Here is a 16,524-nt window from a genome sequence, read left to right on the forward strand (position 1 = left end):
CCGCAATTTTTTTCCTTGATGTATACATATTTATGATAGTTGGGTTACTATAACACATGGGGATATTTACCGTAATGTTATAGTAAACCACTTAGTAAGGAGTTACTATAATCTTGTAAATTAATATAGTAATTATCGTAACTCAAAGTGGCTACAAAATAAGTTATTTTGTAGCCAGAGTAATAGTTCTATATATATATATATATATATATATATATATATATATATATATATATATATATATATATATATATATATATATATATATATATGTGTGTGTGTGTGTGTGTGTGTGTGTGTGTTGCTCTGTAAACAAATACAATTGCCCAAAGCTTTCATAGAAGACATGATAGTAAATAAAGATTTTATCAATAAATATTTTTAAAGAAATTTCTCTTGTATATAGAATATCAAAGAGCAATATAATACATGAAGTATTTAAATTTATCATCAGAAATTACTCAAATAGAAGTTGAGTTAGAATTTTTAGACGACATTATGAATCAGGATATATGACTTGTATATGTTACCCTCCTAGAAGGATTATTATTATATATCACTACTATTATGAAATAAAGCATGCATGAAGCTGCTAAACGTCAAGCATAGAAGACATGAAATAATGAGAAATGGATTTTTAAGATTTCTCTAGAAGAAGAACTTAAATTATGTGCCTATATATTTGTTTTGTCTTTGAAATTAAAGTATTAGTGGTGGCAGTGCTTTAAGTTTTAATTCCCGTTGAATTAAGTAGAATTTATAAACTTGTAAAAGAGTTTATGGTTATTTTATTAGCTTGAAGACTAATATCAAGCATTTAATATTCTTAGTTGCAATTCTTACTTGCAGTAATATGTGTTAATCTTGCATGGAATGAATTAGAATTATATGTTTCACATATAAACAATTGTCTATTTTTGCCTATCTAAATAAGTTTTGCATTGTTTTATCCACAAAGAAGCCTTAATTAACCATGAAGGTTTATCGTTCTTTGTGCAATACTACCATGTAGGTAGAAAGAAGATTGAATTTACTAGAAGCACATGAACGATTGGACTATACTGGCATATGAACCGGTCAAGGATGAATTTAGCCAAGAAATTATATAATCCGTAAACTAAGTATTCATTACTTGTTACACCCTGGTTTTCAAAAGAAGACTAGAGTCATCATATGTGTGCCAGAAAGTTCACACATATAAAAAAAATAGAAATATCAAAAACAATGTTATATATAGCGGAAAACATATTTATAATAGAGTAATCTTCTCAGGGACGGCTGACTAGGGGCTTCGTACGCCAAGCACTTCTGCTGGGCCTTTAGAAAACTCTATGACATCTTTATCCTTCTTCTGAGCAGCACTTTACTACACACTGGGGGTGTGGGAAAAATAGCAAGGATGAGTTCATGTCGAACTCAACAAATACAGACGGAAAGTATAATGACATGCAAGGCTTAATCAAAAGAAAAACTGACACTGTTTAACTGCAGGTGAGCTTTTTAAGTTGACAAACTTTTATTATAACTCTTTTATTTAAACAACATATTACTAAATATGAGTAAAGCATTCAAATCCTTAATTAGATGAAAGTACATTAACAATATTATTAATCACCAACACAGCGCCACTATACCCGCATGCTGCTGCATGAGGCACAGCATTGTGCTCGCCTGCTGCTGCACTGTGCAGCACAGTGCTCGCCTACGCAGCACTGTGCTCGTCAGTGGCACTATGCCCGCATGCTGTCATCTGTGCTGTCTCTCCTTATTCCTAAATGTTTTTTCTTCTCGGAAAATAACTTTGATTACATGTATATTAAAAATATTAATATTTATAATATAAAATTAGTATCATTAAATAGATATTTAAATTTAATTTTTAATAAATTTATTTGAAATTAGAAATGGTATCTTTTATAAATTAAGTCAAAGTTGTTTGCACCGTTATTTACGACCGCATGCCTTTAACAGCTTTGAAATACTGAGTACTCCGTTAGTTCCTATTTAAGTGTCATTTTTTCCCGTATCACTCGATTTATAAAAAATATATACAATACTTATATCTTTAAATACATTTGTTAAAAAACTAGACTTAAAAATCTTTCCACTAATACTAATTACGTATTTTAAATAACTTTGTCATATATATTTTAATCAAAATTATTTTTTTCAAGAAATATAAATAACTATTATTTTAGAACGGAATACCCCGTCATAATGGGGGCGGGGAACGCCTAACCCGCCATGGATCATGACGGGGTACACGTCAGCAGGTGCATGATGCTGCATGCCACGTGGCAGCTGTACTCAACCACCATGCATGTTGGGGTACAGTTCTTTGCTCCACCATGTATGATGGCGGAGCCAAACGAACTACTTTTGAATTTTTTTTGAAACCAAATCAAATTTGCAATATATTTCGAATTTGAGTTAAAAAAATCACGTCGGTGAGGTCGACATGGGCCAGCATAGCAGGCTGGCAGCATCCGCCGCCCTTTCTTCTCTCTGCGAAATTATTTGACACGCTCGATGGACGGACCCAGCAGCCCCCAAACCATGCCCTAGGCCTTGTTTAGTTCACTCAAAACCCAAAAAATTTTGAAGCTCATCACATCAAATCTTATGACATATATATAAAGCATTAAATATAGATAAAAATAAAAATTAATTACATAGTTTGCGTTTAAATCGCGAGACGAATCTTTTGATCCTAGTTAATCTATGATTGGACAATATTTGCCACAAACAAACAAAAGTGCTACAGTAGCGAAATCTAAAAAGACTTCACATTTAAACAAGGCCCTAGCCTTCTTACTGGAAACAGACTAAGCAGATGTTTGGTTAGGGTTGTTAAAGTTTTAACGAGTACAATAGTATTTTCATTTTATTTTATAATTATTGTCCAATCATAAACTAATTAGGCTCAAAAGATTTGTCTCATAAATTACTCTCTAGCTATGTTTTTAGTTTCGTAAATAGTATATGTTTAATACTTCATGTGTCTAAATATTCGATGTGACGGACGGTAAATTTTACCGCACTCAACCAAACAGGCTCTAAAATTATCTACATAGAGTCAGGCCTTGTTCAGTTTGCAAAAACCTTTGAAAAACGACACTGTAGCACTTTCGTTTTTATTTGACAAACATTGTTCAATTATAGAGTAACTAGGCTCAAAAGATTCATCTCGCGGTTTACAGATGAACTGTGCAAATAGTTTTTGTTTTCATGTATATTTAATGCTCCATGCATTCGCCGCAAGATTCGATGTGACGGGGAATCTTGAAAATTTTTGGGAACTAAACAAGGCCTCAAGCTAGGGGCTGGCCACCCGGCCAAACATGGGTTTTTATATTTTAATTCTTTTTTAATAAATATTTCAAAAAGTATATTGCATTACATAGTTCTTTTTGTCGTGCCAAGCCCGATGACACGACCAAATACCATAGTGGCGCCATATACAATGGTGTGGCACTTGTCGCGCCACATGGAAAGCCCGATGACACGACCAAAGAGACTATGTGATGCAATATATTTTTTGACAGGATTAATATTGAGTATTTATTAAATAGAAGATTAAAATATAAAAAAGGCCGCCAAACACAGCCCATATTTGCTTACAGTAGACTTGACGGATGATCCCGTTTGAGTGGTGTGGTCAGAGAGAAACCTCGTTTTTCCAGCCGGAGCTAACACGGCAAGGCAAGCCGCGGTAGCTACTAGATGACCCTGCTCCACACGGTCTATATGCACACCACATTCGTCTATGAACATTCAAGTCTCAATTCCATCGACACACACTGCTACACGCTTGTCTAGTCCATTCACAATCACAGTAGCCATGCCTAACCTTCTCGTCCTCCTCCTTATTACCCCCCTGTTGCTTAATTCCATCAGCCATTCGGCGAAGGCCAGCGACCCTGAACTCCGAGCTCTCTTGACCATGAAGAAAGATTGGGGCAACCCTGCTGCCCTCAGATCATGGAAGATGAGCAACAGAAGCAGCGAGACCACCGCTGCCTCTGCTTCGTCCACTCACTGCCGGTGGGCTGGGATTGCATGCACCAACGGCCAAGTAACCGCCCTCTCCTTCCAAAACTTCAACATAAGCCGCCCAATCCCAGCGTCCATTTGCAGCCTCAGGAACTTGACGTACATAGACCTCTCCCACAACAACCTCACCGGTGAATTCCCGGCGGCAGCACTCTATGGCTGCTCGGCGCTGCGGTTCCTCGACCTGTCGAACAACATCTTCTCCGGCGTCCTCCCGACTGACATCAACGAGCTGTCTCCGTGGATGGAGCACCTCAACCTGTCAAGCAACGGTTTCAGCGGGAGTGTGCCGTTGGCAATCGCCGGGTTCCCGAAGCTCAAGTCGTTGGTCCTCGACACCAATAGCTTCGATGGGAGCTACCCGGGTGCCGCCATCGGCAACCTCACGCAGCTCGAGACGCTAACCCTGGCAAGTAACCCCTTCGCGCCAGGCTCCATCCCTGACGAGTTTGGCAAGTTGAAGAAGCTGCAGATGCTGTGGATGTCAGGGATGAACCTGACTGGTGGCATCCCTGACACACTCTCCTCGCTCACTGAGCTGACGACGTTGGCTTTGTCCGACAATCATCTTCACGGTGTAATTCCGGCGTGGGTTTGGAAGCTTCAGAAGCTTGAGATCCTGTACCTTTATGACAACAGCTTCAGTGGTCCAATTATGTCAAATATCACCGCCACGAACATTCAAGAGATCGACCTTTCCACCAACTGGCTCACCGGATCGATACCGGAGAGCATCGGCAACTTGACGACGTTGTCGTTGCTCTACCTGCACTTGAACAACCTCACCGGGCCGGTTCCGTCGAGCGTCGTGCTGCTGCCGAACCTCGCGGACATCCGACTATTCTCCAACTTGCTCTCTGGCCCCCTCCCGCCGGCGCTCGGTAGGTACTCGCCGCTGGGCAACCTAGAAGTGAGCGACAACTTCCTCTCCGGAGAGCTCTCACCCACCCTCTGCTTCAACAAGAAGCTCTACAATATCGAGGTGTTCAACAATAATTTCAGCGGCGTGTTCCCGGCTATGCTTGCGGAGTGCCACACAGTGAAGAACATAAAGGCGTACAACAACCGATTCGTCGGAACGCTCCCAAGGGCAGTATGGTCGGCGTCCCCCAACCTGAGCACCGTCATGATACAGAACAATTTGTTCAGTGGAGCTCTTCCAACTGAGATGCCCGCTAACATCAGGCGGATTGACATCGGAAGCAACATGTTCTCTGGCGCAATACCAACATCTGCCACTGGTTTGAGATCATTCATGGCGGAGAACAATCAATTCTCCTATGGGCTCCCGGGGGACATGACCAAGCTCGCCAACCTTACCGTGCTGTCTCTTGCCGGGAATCAGATTAGCGGATGCATACCAGTGTCCATCTCAGCCCTTGGGGCTCTTAGCTACCTCAATCTCAGCGGCAACCAGATAACAGGAGCGATCCCGCCAGCCGCCATTGGATTGCTCCCGGCACTCACCGTCCTTGACCTCTCAAACAACCAGCTCGAAGGCCAGATACCAGAGGACTTGAACAATCTCATGCATCTCTCGTACCTGAATCTCTCGTCCAACCAGCTCGTCGGAGAGGTGCCAGACGCACTACAGGCTCGCACGTTCAACGCCGCCTTCTTTGGCAACCCTGGCTTGTGCGCCAGACAGGACTCCGGCATGCCCCTCCCGACGTGCCAACAAGGAGGAGGAGGAGGAGGAGGCCGCAGTTCTGCCAGAATGATCAGCAACGTGACTGCAACAATTTCCGGCATTTCTTTCATCAGCTTCGTTTGTGTCACGGGATGGTTTGCCCTCCGGCGGCGCAAGCATGTGACAACGTCGTGGAAGATGATACCATTCGGGTCTCTGAGTTTTACCGAGCAGGACATAATCGGCAACATTAGCGAGGAGAATGTGATCGGCAGAGGTGGGTCAGGAAAGGTGTACCGCATCAATCTAGGCAGCCACAAACATGGTGGCGACGCGGACGACGGGGCTGGTCACTCTCACTCGACGGTGGCCGTGAAGAAGATCGGCAAGGACGGCAAGCCCGACGCGAGCAACGACAAGGAGTTTGAAGCGGAGGCGAGGTCACTGGGCGGTCTCCTCCATGGCAACATCGTCAGGCTGCTCTGCTGCATCTCCGGCGACGACACGAAGCTGCTCGTGTACGAGTACATGGAGAACGGGAGCCTGGACCGGTGGCTGCACCGCCGCCACGGCGGCAAGCGCGCGGCCATGTCCGGGCCGCTGGACTGGCCGATGAGGCTGAACATCGCCATCGACGTCGCGAGGGGCCTCAGCTACATGCACCACGGCTTCACGAGCCCGATCATCCACCGCGACATCAAGTGCAGCAACATCTTGCTCGACCGTGGGTTCCGAGCCAAGATCGCTGACTTTGGGCTTGCTCGGATCCTTACCAAGTCCGGCGAGTCGGAGCCGGTGTCGGCTGTCTGCGGAACCTTCGGTTATATTGCCCCAGGTGATTATCATTGCATCTTCTTTGCAAATATTCCATGCGTGGACTTAATTTGATGCGTGTGTGCCTGACTTGACTTGTACTAATTTGCATTGGTCTGCAGAGTATGTTAACAGGGCTAAGGTGAACGAGAAGGTGGACGTCTACAGCTTCGGAGTGGTGCTACTGGAGCTCGCCACAGGAAGGGGGCCACAGGACGGCGGCACGGAATCCGGCAGCTGTCTAGCGAAATGGGCGTCCAAGCGGTTCAACAACGGCGGCAGCCCGTGCGTGGGCTTGTTGGTCGACGGTGAAATTCAGGACCCTGCCTACCTGGACGACATGGTAGCCGTGTTCGAGCTCGGGGTGACCTGCACCGGCGAGGATCCGGCGTTAAGGCCGCCCATGAGCGAGGTCCTCCACCGGCTCGTCCAGTGTGGCCGGAACCAGATGTCCACTGATAACGACATTGCCAAAGACGTGAGTGGCGTTGATTCTATGGAGTCTATCGTTTAAGATACCCACTCAGGTCTTGCACTCTGCTATCCAATCTACCTAGCTAGCTGCTGCTGCTGTATGTACCATACATTTCTGAACAGCTTAATTTGACTTCTTCGTTCCAGTTGGTATTTTTTGACTTCGGCAAAAACGGTCCTAGTCATGTTGGATTAACGTGGGCTGGCCTCATATTTTATTTAATTAAGTCAAATAAATTCTAAGAGTACATTAGATGCTAGGCGCCATATATAAAATGGTGGACTGGATGTAGTTGATGGTTACGGTTACTGGTAACTCTCATGATTATGGTTATAGTTACTATTAACCCTGTGTTTATGACGGTGGTTATTGATAGTTAATGGACGTTTCATGATGTTCAAGTTCATCCTCTACACATTACACTTTATCTTCCACCTTTCGTGATTATAAGGAGCGCTTGCCTTCAACTGCGCGTACAAGACACAATGCACCCTCTTTTCAGTTCTGATCTTCTGGGCACATGGTGGATTGGAAGAGTAGACCTGCGCGCGGAACCACATCCACGTCTGCGATACCTGCTCGTGTGTGTCTCGGGCGATCAAGTTTTTTTGGGACGTCTAATGCAACTGCTCGCTACCAATCTAATCGACAACATCGTCTTCTTTTTGTTGAACGTTCGAGGGGCTATACTGCAAATATCATCTTGCATTGACTATAGTTTGATATCGAGCAAGGCACTATGTCGACTAGCGCACATGGAGCGGCCGATGACTTACTCTTGCGCATGGGTTCCTCCACCGGATATATTTATGGTGTTATTCTTTATATTGTATAAGACATTTGTGTGGTTGACAATCAACACTACTACAGAAATATTTAACCGTGGCCGGCAAAACAGGTTAACCGTGGCGGGCAAGGCAACCGCCGCGGATGAAAGGCCACGGTTAATTGTTGCCTTAACCATGGCGGTTGTCCAACCGCCACGGTGTTAACTGAGGCGCCCGCTGTTAGAAAACCGCTTTGGTTAATTGCTTTAACGGAGGCGGCCGTTATAAAGCAACCGCTTTCGTTAACAATTTAACCGAGACGGTTTCTTTAAAATGCCCGTCTCCTTTAATTAATTAACAGAGGCGGTTTTTGTAACTTGCCCGCCTCCTTTAAGTGTATCCAGAGTAAAAAAAACCTCATTTTCAGTTTATTTTCAAATTTGAATCCAAAATTTGTTAGGTTGAAACATATACAAAGCAAAATACATATGTATAAAGGATGACCACATTGAATCCGAAATTTGCTAGATTGAAACATATACACAGCAAAAGACATAAGGATAAGCACATATATTACATCCATATATGTTATCTTTATCATTCCACGGTCCATGCATGTCACAAACTATGTTCATATTACATCAATGTACATAATGTTCATAAAAAGCACATCTAAAATAATGTTCACTCAAAAATATCCGGCAACCTATAGTCGTTCATATCTAAGCCGCTGGTTCTCCAGCTGCGTAGCTTCTCGAACCTCTCTTCTGTCGCTAGCTCGCTCCCGATATAAAAGAACTGTCCGTCAACATGACAACATTGATCCGTGACAAACTTACAAATGTCAGCTACTGTTTGTGTGATGTTCCTTCGATCAATTGTTTCTTTTTTCCACCAACTTTGGGATTTCTGCAGCTGCCTCCAGCTATTGTTGAATTTCCCGCAAGCCCTGAGGTACTCACAAGCATAGTACCCACACAGAACTGAGCTTTCAGGTTGCTTAGCGCACTGCATGCATGCAAGATGAAGGTAACACATGAGAATTATGACTGGTAGTAGTATCCCTACAAAACAACCATCAGTAGTAGTAGAACTAGAGGCAGGCGGAGTAAGTACCGGGAAGTCTCGCCTCACCACCAATTTGTGGCCATACTTTTGCTTGTCTTTCTCAGACCTCCGATCATAGCAGTTGGGGTCTTCCACGTACTTTCGGTAAGCACTGTATGAAAACTAGTGTCAACAACAAATTTCATACGTACTTTGAGTGCATGAGGTGTGTCGTCACTTACTATCGCAGGATACTTTCGAAATACTTGTATCCTTCTTTGTTCGAGTGTCGCGAGAAGTCGAATACGACAGCCTTTCCATCCTGAGGATAGATCATAAATACAATCCAGTAGCCCATGACGCCCAAGCTATACCATTGAAATAATATTCATCTCAAATTTTTAAATATAACAAGTGACAAAACTAGTAGCTATTGTAAGTATCGTTTTGACTTACCCAAACTGGTGGGCGGCAAGAATGCAGCCATTTCCCCTGATCTTCTTCATGGCTTCTAAGACATATGTCTCTTTCTAAATTTGATCTCTCCTTGCATCAAGTTCCGAGCTAGCACTCGCTCCATCCCCTTCAGCTTCACCAGCCTAGGATCCGTGTCTGGTATATCAAATCCAATGATGGCTCTTTGAGAAATATGCATAGGAGATAGGTAGATAATATCTTTATCTAGTTCCTTGCACACATATGATTGCATCCTGCAAACACAAGTTGTCGTACAAGCTTTTTAGCTTGATCGTAATGAATTTGCATACCTACAGCAATGCAGGGTTATAAAACTTACAGGGCAAAAAGAGTGACTTGGGCGACATCTAGATCCTTGCACCGCAGTAGCCTACACATGTTGTGAAAGACAATAGGGCAATAAGCATCCTCATCCAAGTGGAAGTACTCCTTGGGGACCCTCACAATGAACTCCTTCATGCCTAATTTTGCCGCTTGCATATACCAGAGATGGAACCTCCGAACCGCCCATGGCTCCTCCTGAACGAGCTGGCCCAACGACAACATGAACTTGCCATTCTCAAAGTTATCCGGGCAATCTGGAGAAAGAGGCCAAATTGACGGTGGGGTTCGCTCCCTATAATCGAGACAAGAAGTCTGTTAGCATTATCGAACGTCACATAATCTATTGGCTAGATTTAGTTGCCATTAGCGCATATACCTTTGGAATGTTGTTGTGTACTGATACTCTTGTGCTATTCTGTACACCGCCCATTCCATCTCTGTTAGTTTAGCAGGTTTGTCCCCTCTTCTTCTACAACCTTCTTTGGCGCAGGTGGACATTGTCGTTTGCCTTGGCTTGGAGGCGGTGTGTCGTTGCCCGGTGCACCCCCTGAACCACCTTGTGATGGGTTGCTAGGGATGGGACACGGGGTACGTCCAGGACTACTGTCTGGTCCGCCAACATTGTTGTTACCCTCGCCACCATTGTCATCATCGTCGTCATCACTTGGGCCACCTGGGGGAGACGATGATGGTCGCGAGGGCTGAGATGCTGGTGTTGGCATTTCTAACAAAATGTCTGCCTTGTTCCACAGCACGCGCGAGCCTAGTTCCGCCAATCAACCTAACTCCATCTTCAGTCGGAAAGTCAAGTTCATCCTCCTCATAGTCATTGTGTGTCCAGGCCACATCCACCAAGGCATAGTCGGGCGGGATGGGCTTGCCATTGTACATGGCTTTAGGGTTATGCGATTGTACCATTCCCTGTGCCACATCCTTCTTCCTCCCCGACCTACCCCAGGGCACCTGAAGCGTATAGAGTGTTTGCACCACGATCTCATCGACCGGGTTCTTTTGGAATTCTGAGGTATGCATCACCATTTGTCCTTGTACGGCGGCTTCACCATGTCGTGGTAGCACACCTGCCTGTCGGAACATCTGCGCCCTCAACTCTACCATCTTCGGGTCAGTGCTGGTGAAAGCATCTTGTATCGTCCCCATGACTATTTCTCTCATGGCCTCTTCTTTGCCTTTCTGGAATATTTCCTCCTTGTATCTCTGCCTAGTGTGGTAAGAGGCAGCGTCGGACTGCCATGATTCTACATTCTTCCAGCTCTGCCTCGAGGATACTCCCCGAACGCGGCCACGGTGCTCGGGGTTTCCCAACGCCTCGGTCAGTTCGTCGTGATCCCTGCGAGGTTGGAACTCCCCTCGTTCCTTGGCCGCCTTGATCGCGAGCAATGCCTTCTCTACCTCCTCGGTCTGTGGCTCATTGTACTTGTTCCTTCCTTCCTTTAGCTTCTTCGACCGACGGGCATAGAAGAAGTCACGTGCTCGCTCGTCAACTCCTTCGAACGGATTATCCAGCCCGGCCTCAGCTACCTCCCTTTCCTCCTGTCGCCACTTCAGCCTCTTAGCGGCGTACCCTGTCATGCCCACGTGGTGGTGGAGCGTATTCCACTTTGCAAGGTCAGTGAACTTCTCACTCTTGGCCTTTACTTCTTTGGTACTCATTTTTTTGACGAACTCCTCCCAGACATGATGCTTGATGAAGTTGTAGTCCTCAAAAGGTGTCTTACCTTTCTGCACATAGTTCTTATTGAGTTTTGACCTCAAGCTGCGAAGTGCTTTGCCCGCAATAACCATAGCATGCCCCTTGCAAAGTTCTTCATTGAATTGGTCCCGTGTATATTCGAACCGCTTCTTCACATCGCTCCACACTTTATCCTTGAGGTCCTCCAGGACTTTTCTCCAACCCATACAAGTGATCGGCACATGCTCTCTGACTAGACAGGAGCATTGGTTGCTGAAGACACCGATCACAGTTAGTGGCTCCAAGGGCTCTCCATGTGGCCCTATCTTGGTTATGACATGCACCTTCTTGCTCACCTTGTGTGGCCCGTGTTGGCCCCTTTTTAGGCCAGACATCTTTTCACTGGCGGTGTTGGTTGAAGTGCTCGGGGTGAGAACGGAGGCATGCCCCTCCTCTGCTGCCTTTTCTTCCCCAGGGAACTCCAAAGCCATAGGAACCACTGGTAGCTGGATAGGAGAAGAACGCACATTAGTTTCCTTCTTTAAACAAGATCCCCTGACATTGTATTACTTGATTACTTACGCGGCCCTCTTCACTATGTGCTGTGGTGCGTGAATTCCGTGATGAAGGCCCCGTCTTTTCTGGCGTATAGGTCGGATCCTATTCTTCCTCCGTTCTACCTTTCTTCTCTGGCCTTGGTGTTAGCACCTCCTCCTCGTACGAGGTGCTGTTGTCTGAAGACGACGAGCCTTCCTTATAACTCGATGCCGGGCTTGGCTCGCGCCATTCTCCAGCACGCTCGACCGACATTGGAAGCTATGACGAAGATATAGTTATAGGGACATTTCGCAATTGTATGAAAATGATATTATTTACATTCATCTAAAAACATATATAATGGAATCATGACTTATATATATTCATCTGAAAACAAGATTACATCATTCTTTCATGCTAGTATGGTACACATTAAGAAAATTGCAAAAGTGTTTAAGAAAATTACAGAAGAGTTTAAGAAAATTACAAAAGAGTATAAGAAAAATACAAAAATGTAGAATAGAAAAAAATCATTTACATTTTTGGCTTAGATTTGCCCCTTGTAATCACATCGCTTCTAAACTGGTTGCTTGTATTTGGTATACAAGCCATCCTAGTTTAGCGGCTCACAAGTAGGGGGGCAATTTCATCATCATAGCCGCTGCCTCAGCATAAAAAGTATCACATCATTGCATATGCCACTTCCTCAGCACATTTTTAAATTTTTGAATAGTTCATCATTGCTTATGCCACTTCCTACTACTGCGTGGTCAGTTGGAGAGAGTAGAGAGTAGTAGGAGTAGAGGAGCATCAATAGCAGCAGTAGTAGTAGTAGTGCAAAGTTAAGTAGAGAGTACTAGTAGAGCAGTAGTAAGAGGAGTTGTAGAGCAGTAGTAAGAGGAGGGAGTAGGAGCAGTAGTAAGAGGGAGTAGACAGTAGAGTAGTAGTGCTAAGTCCTTCAATGTAACAATAGTAGATAAGTAGTAGACAGTATAGTAGATGAGTGAAAATTGACAGTGTTGCATATGTATAGGACTGCAATGTACTCCCAATTAATCTAAAATTCATCTTAATTTTGCCTAATTCATCTCAAATGGTGAGTAGTAGGAGAACAAAGTAGTAGAAATAGTTGAGTAGGAGTAGTAGTAGCTAGCAGTAGTAGTAGCTGATAAGATGGTTTCAAAATAAGCTCAAAATCAATGGCAATGCATGATAGGCAACTAATTATGAAAATCATTGGCATGTGGCATATGCTCAGTGCAAATTGACAGTACAATTACATCACAGGTAGCATAACATTCAAATTCAACCAAAACATACATCACAGACAACATAGGCGAGGAAGAGGGCAGCAGCTAGGGTTCACCAGAGTGGAGCGAGAGATGAAGATGCAGGGTCACTCCTCTGTGCCCGAGATAGGCAGGCCAACCACGAACACGGAGACGACACTGGATCTCCTCAGAGCTCGAGAAAGAGGCGGAGACGGAGACGGAGATCGAGCCGCCGGAGACGGAGCCGGTGACGGAGACGGAGACGGAGCCGGGGACGGAGACGGAGACGGAGCCGAACACGGAGACGGCACTGGATCTCCTCAGAGCTCGAGAAAGAGGTGGAGACGGAGACGGAGATGGAGCCGCCGGAGACGGAGCCGGTGACGGAGACGGAGACGGAGCCGGGACGGAGAGCGCGCACCCGAGACGGGGAAGCGCGCACCCGAAACTTTAGTGGCGCTAGGGTTAGGGCGGAGCGCGCACGCGAGAAATTTTGGCAGCCCTTTTGGGTGGGAAAGCGCGCAGCCGAATGGGGAAGAAGAGCAGGCTGACCGCAGCCTTATATAGGCGTATATTAACCGAGGCGGGCAGGTTAGGCCAACCGCCACGATTAATGTTAACTGTGGCGGGCGGTTAAGGGCGCCCGCCACGGTTAATGTATTAACTGTGGCGGGTAGAGTAGAGTGCCCGCCACAGTTATGATTTTCCCTTTTTTGATGACACTATCAAATACTCCCTCCATCCCTTTCTTGAAGAACTTTTATTAATAAACCAATACACAACAAAAAAGTGATATTTTGTACAAAACTTTGAATAAGACGAGTGGTCAAACTTGATATTAAAAAAGTCAAACGACTTACAATTTGGGATGGATTGAGTATTTTGGTAGTAGTAGTACTAATAGTAGTAGTACGATTACATTTGGTTCCATTACATAAAAATTAGTAACACAAACAGTTATTGCTAATCGATAAGTTTGTACATTATTACAAATAAAGTAGTACGATTACATTTGACATACATCTCATTTTGGGAGTGATCCTATGACACACTTCTTTTGACCGTCGGAGCGGAACCAAGGCTTCATGCCACTCTTGGTTAAACGGTTCTCGACTTGCTTGATCTTGCGCGGATGGTCGGTAAAGAGCGAGAACTCTGCGTAGTGGTTGTGTTCTTCGGGACTCTGGACTCCATCTGCTCCCATGATCCTCTGCTTTCCAGACACAACCACATGCCTCTTCGGGTCTTTGGGCTTTGTATAGTAGGCTACCTGCGCGACACGGTTTGCTAGTACCCACTGATCATCTTTATAGCCGACACTTTGGAGCTCCACGGTGGTTAGCCCATACTCGTCCACGACAATTGCCTTTGGCTTGACCCATTGGCACCGAAAGATTGGTATCTGTAGTTCACCACCGTAGTAAAGTTCCCATATCTCTTCAATCTGCCCATAGTATGGCTTGGTCTCCCCTGTGGCCTCGTCGATGCCCTCATATCAAACACCGCTATTCTGTGCTGCGCTCTTCCCGTCCTTCTGTTTTGTGTGAAACCTGTATCCATTGATATCGTATCCATGCCATGAGGTTATCTGGGAGGATGGACCGGATGCAAGCTTTGCTTCATCAGTTTCACCATAGGGAGGTATGCCCTGCTGTTGGATCCACGTTGTGAAATTCATCTTATGCTGTCTTTGTACCCATGCCTCTGTGCGTCTGTTACAACCACGGCGAATCTCCTCTAGGTGCATCTCAACCCAAGTGTCCATGACCACTAACTGATTAAGGGTGCTGTGATGAGCCTCTTGCAACTGTTCTTCTAGTACATCCGTGCGTACTTTCCTCCCCGTGCACCCCATACCCATGGTTCTGCCTTCATGCATAGGGACGGGCAGCCTAGTTGCATTTCCATCCCGGATGTATTTCATACAGCAGTTGATGGCCTCCTCTATTGTGTATGCCTCAATCATAGAGCCCTTCGGGTAAGCACGGTTATGGACATATCTATTCAGGGTCGACATGAACCTCTCATACGTCCACATCTCGTGTAGGTAGACGGGCCCAAGTTCCTGTATCTGATCAACCATGTGCATCATCAAGTGTGGCATAATATCGAAGAAAGATGGCGGGAAGCACATCTCGAGTTGGCAAAGTGTCTCTGCAATGAACTGTTTTAGTGTTGGCAGCTCAGCTTCATTGATGACCTTTTGTGTGATAAAGTTGAAGAAGTAACATAGGCGTGTGATTACCATCTTCATGTACTCTTGTTCGATAGCCTTGATCACAATTGGGAGGAAAACTGTGACATGACATGACAGTCATGTGCATTGAAGCTGGTGAGTGTGAGGTCCTTCATTGAGACTAGGCTCTTGATGTTGGAACAGAAATCGGTTGGCACCTTGACACCTCTAAGCTAGTGGCAAATGTCCTGCTTCTCATCTGTCGTGAGGTTGTAGCTCGCACCCGGAAGGTCCACTTTCCCGCTTTGTGCGGCCGGTGTTGGATGAATTTCGGTCCTAATGTCCTAGTTCACAAGATCCAGACGTGACTTTAGACCATCCTTCGTCTTAGTCTTGATGTCTAGCAGGACTCCGATCGTGCTCTCAAACACATTCTTCTCTAGGTGCATGCAGTCGATGGCATGAGGCGTATCTAGCTCCTTCCAGTACGACAGGTACTTGAAGAAACACGACTGCTTTTTAAAAGGAACAGCAGGGGTAGTCTTTCCTTCTTCCTCCATCGTACCCCGCTTCCTCTTCTTCGTTGTTATGGTCTCACCTTGCTCAACTTTCTTCTTCTTCCCAAACTCAAAGTTTATGCCCTTGACAATGTCAAACACCTTTTGCCCATAACCCGTCTTCTTGGGCTCAATAGTTTGAGGTTCCGCCTGGTTATCAAAGAATTGATTCATTGAAGGGTGTCGGTACCTGTGCTTTTTGTCAAGGAATCGCCTGTGCCTCATGTACACCAACTTTTTTGATGCACTAAGGTAAGTATAGCATGTACCGTCAATGCAGACTACACAACCTGACTTACCTTTGATCTGCCCTGATAGTGAAAAAAGGCCAGGGTAATCGGTGATGGTGACAAAGATGATGTCTTTAAGAGTGAAGTACTCCTTTCGTGATGCATCCATCATATTGACCCCTTTTTCCCATAGTATCTTCATGTCCTCCATGAGCGGCTCTAGGAACACATCTATATCATTGCCTGGCTGTCGTGGTCTAGAAATAATCATGGTTAGTAAAAGATACTTGCGCTTCTGACATAGATAGTGAGGTAGGTTGTAGATGGTTAGGATGACTGGCCATGTGTTGTGGGAGCTACTGAGGTCACCAAACGGATTCATCCCATCGGTACTTAGTGCGAACCTGACATTACTCGCCTCATCACCGAACTCTTTCGGAAACTTGGCGTCAAACCGCTTCCACTGCTTGCCATCAG

General features: G+C 45.2%; 1 protein-coding gene across 1 annotated transcript; it reads left to right on the forward strand.

Annotated features, from left to right (window-relative positions):
- Positions 3,760–7,377, forward strand: LOC8078335 (receptor-like protein kinase 5). The gene is made up of 2 exons (XM_002451832.2): positions 3,760–6,518; positions 6,619–7,377. The coding sequence occupies exons 1-2, from the start codon at positions 3,767–3,769 to the stop codon at positions 7,008–7,010; spliced, it is 3,144 nt and encodes a 1,047-aa protein (XP_002451877.2). The 5' UTR covers positions 3,760–3,766; the 3' UTR covers positions 7,011–7,377.

The sequence above is a fragment of the Sorghum bicolor genome, chromosome 4 (genome assembly GCF_000003195.3).
Source record: "Sorghum bicolor cultivar BTx623 chromosome 4, Sorghum_bicolor_NCBIv3, whole genome shotgun sequence".
Lineage (NCBI taxonomy): Eukaryota > Viridiplantae > Streptophyta > Magnoliopsida > Poales > Poaceae > Sorghum > Sorghum bicolor.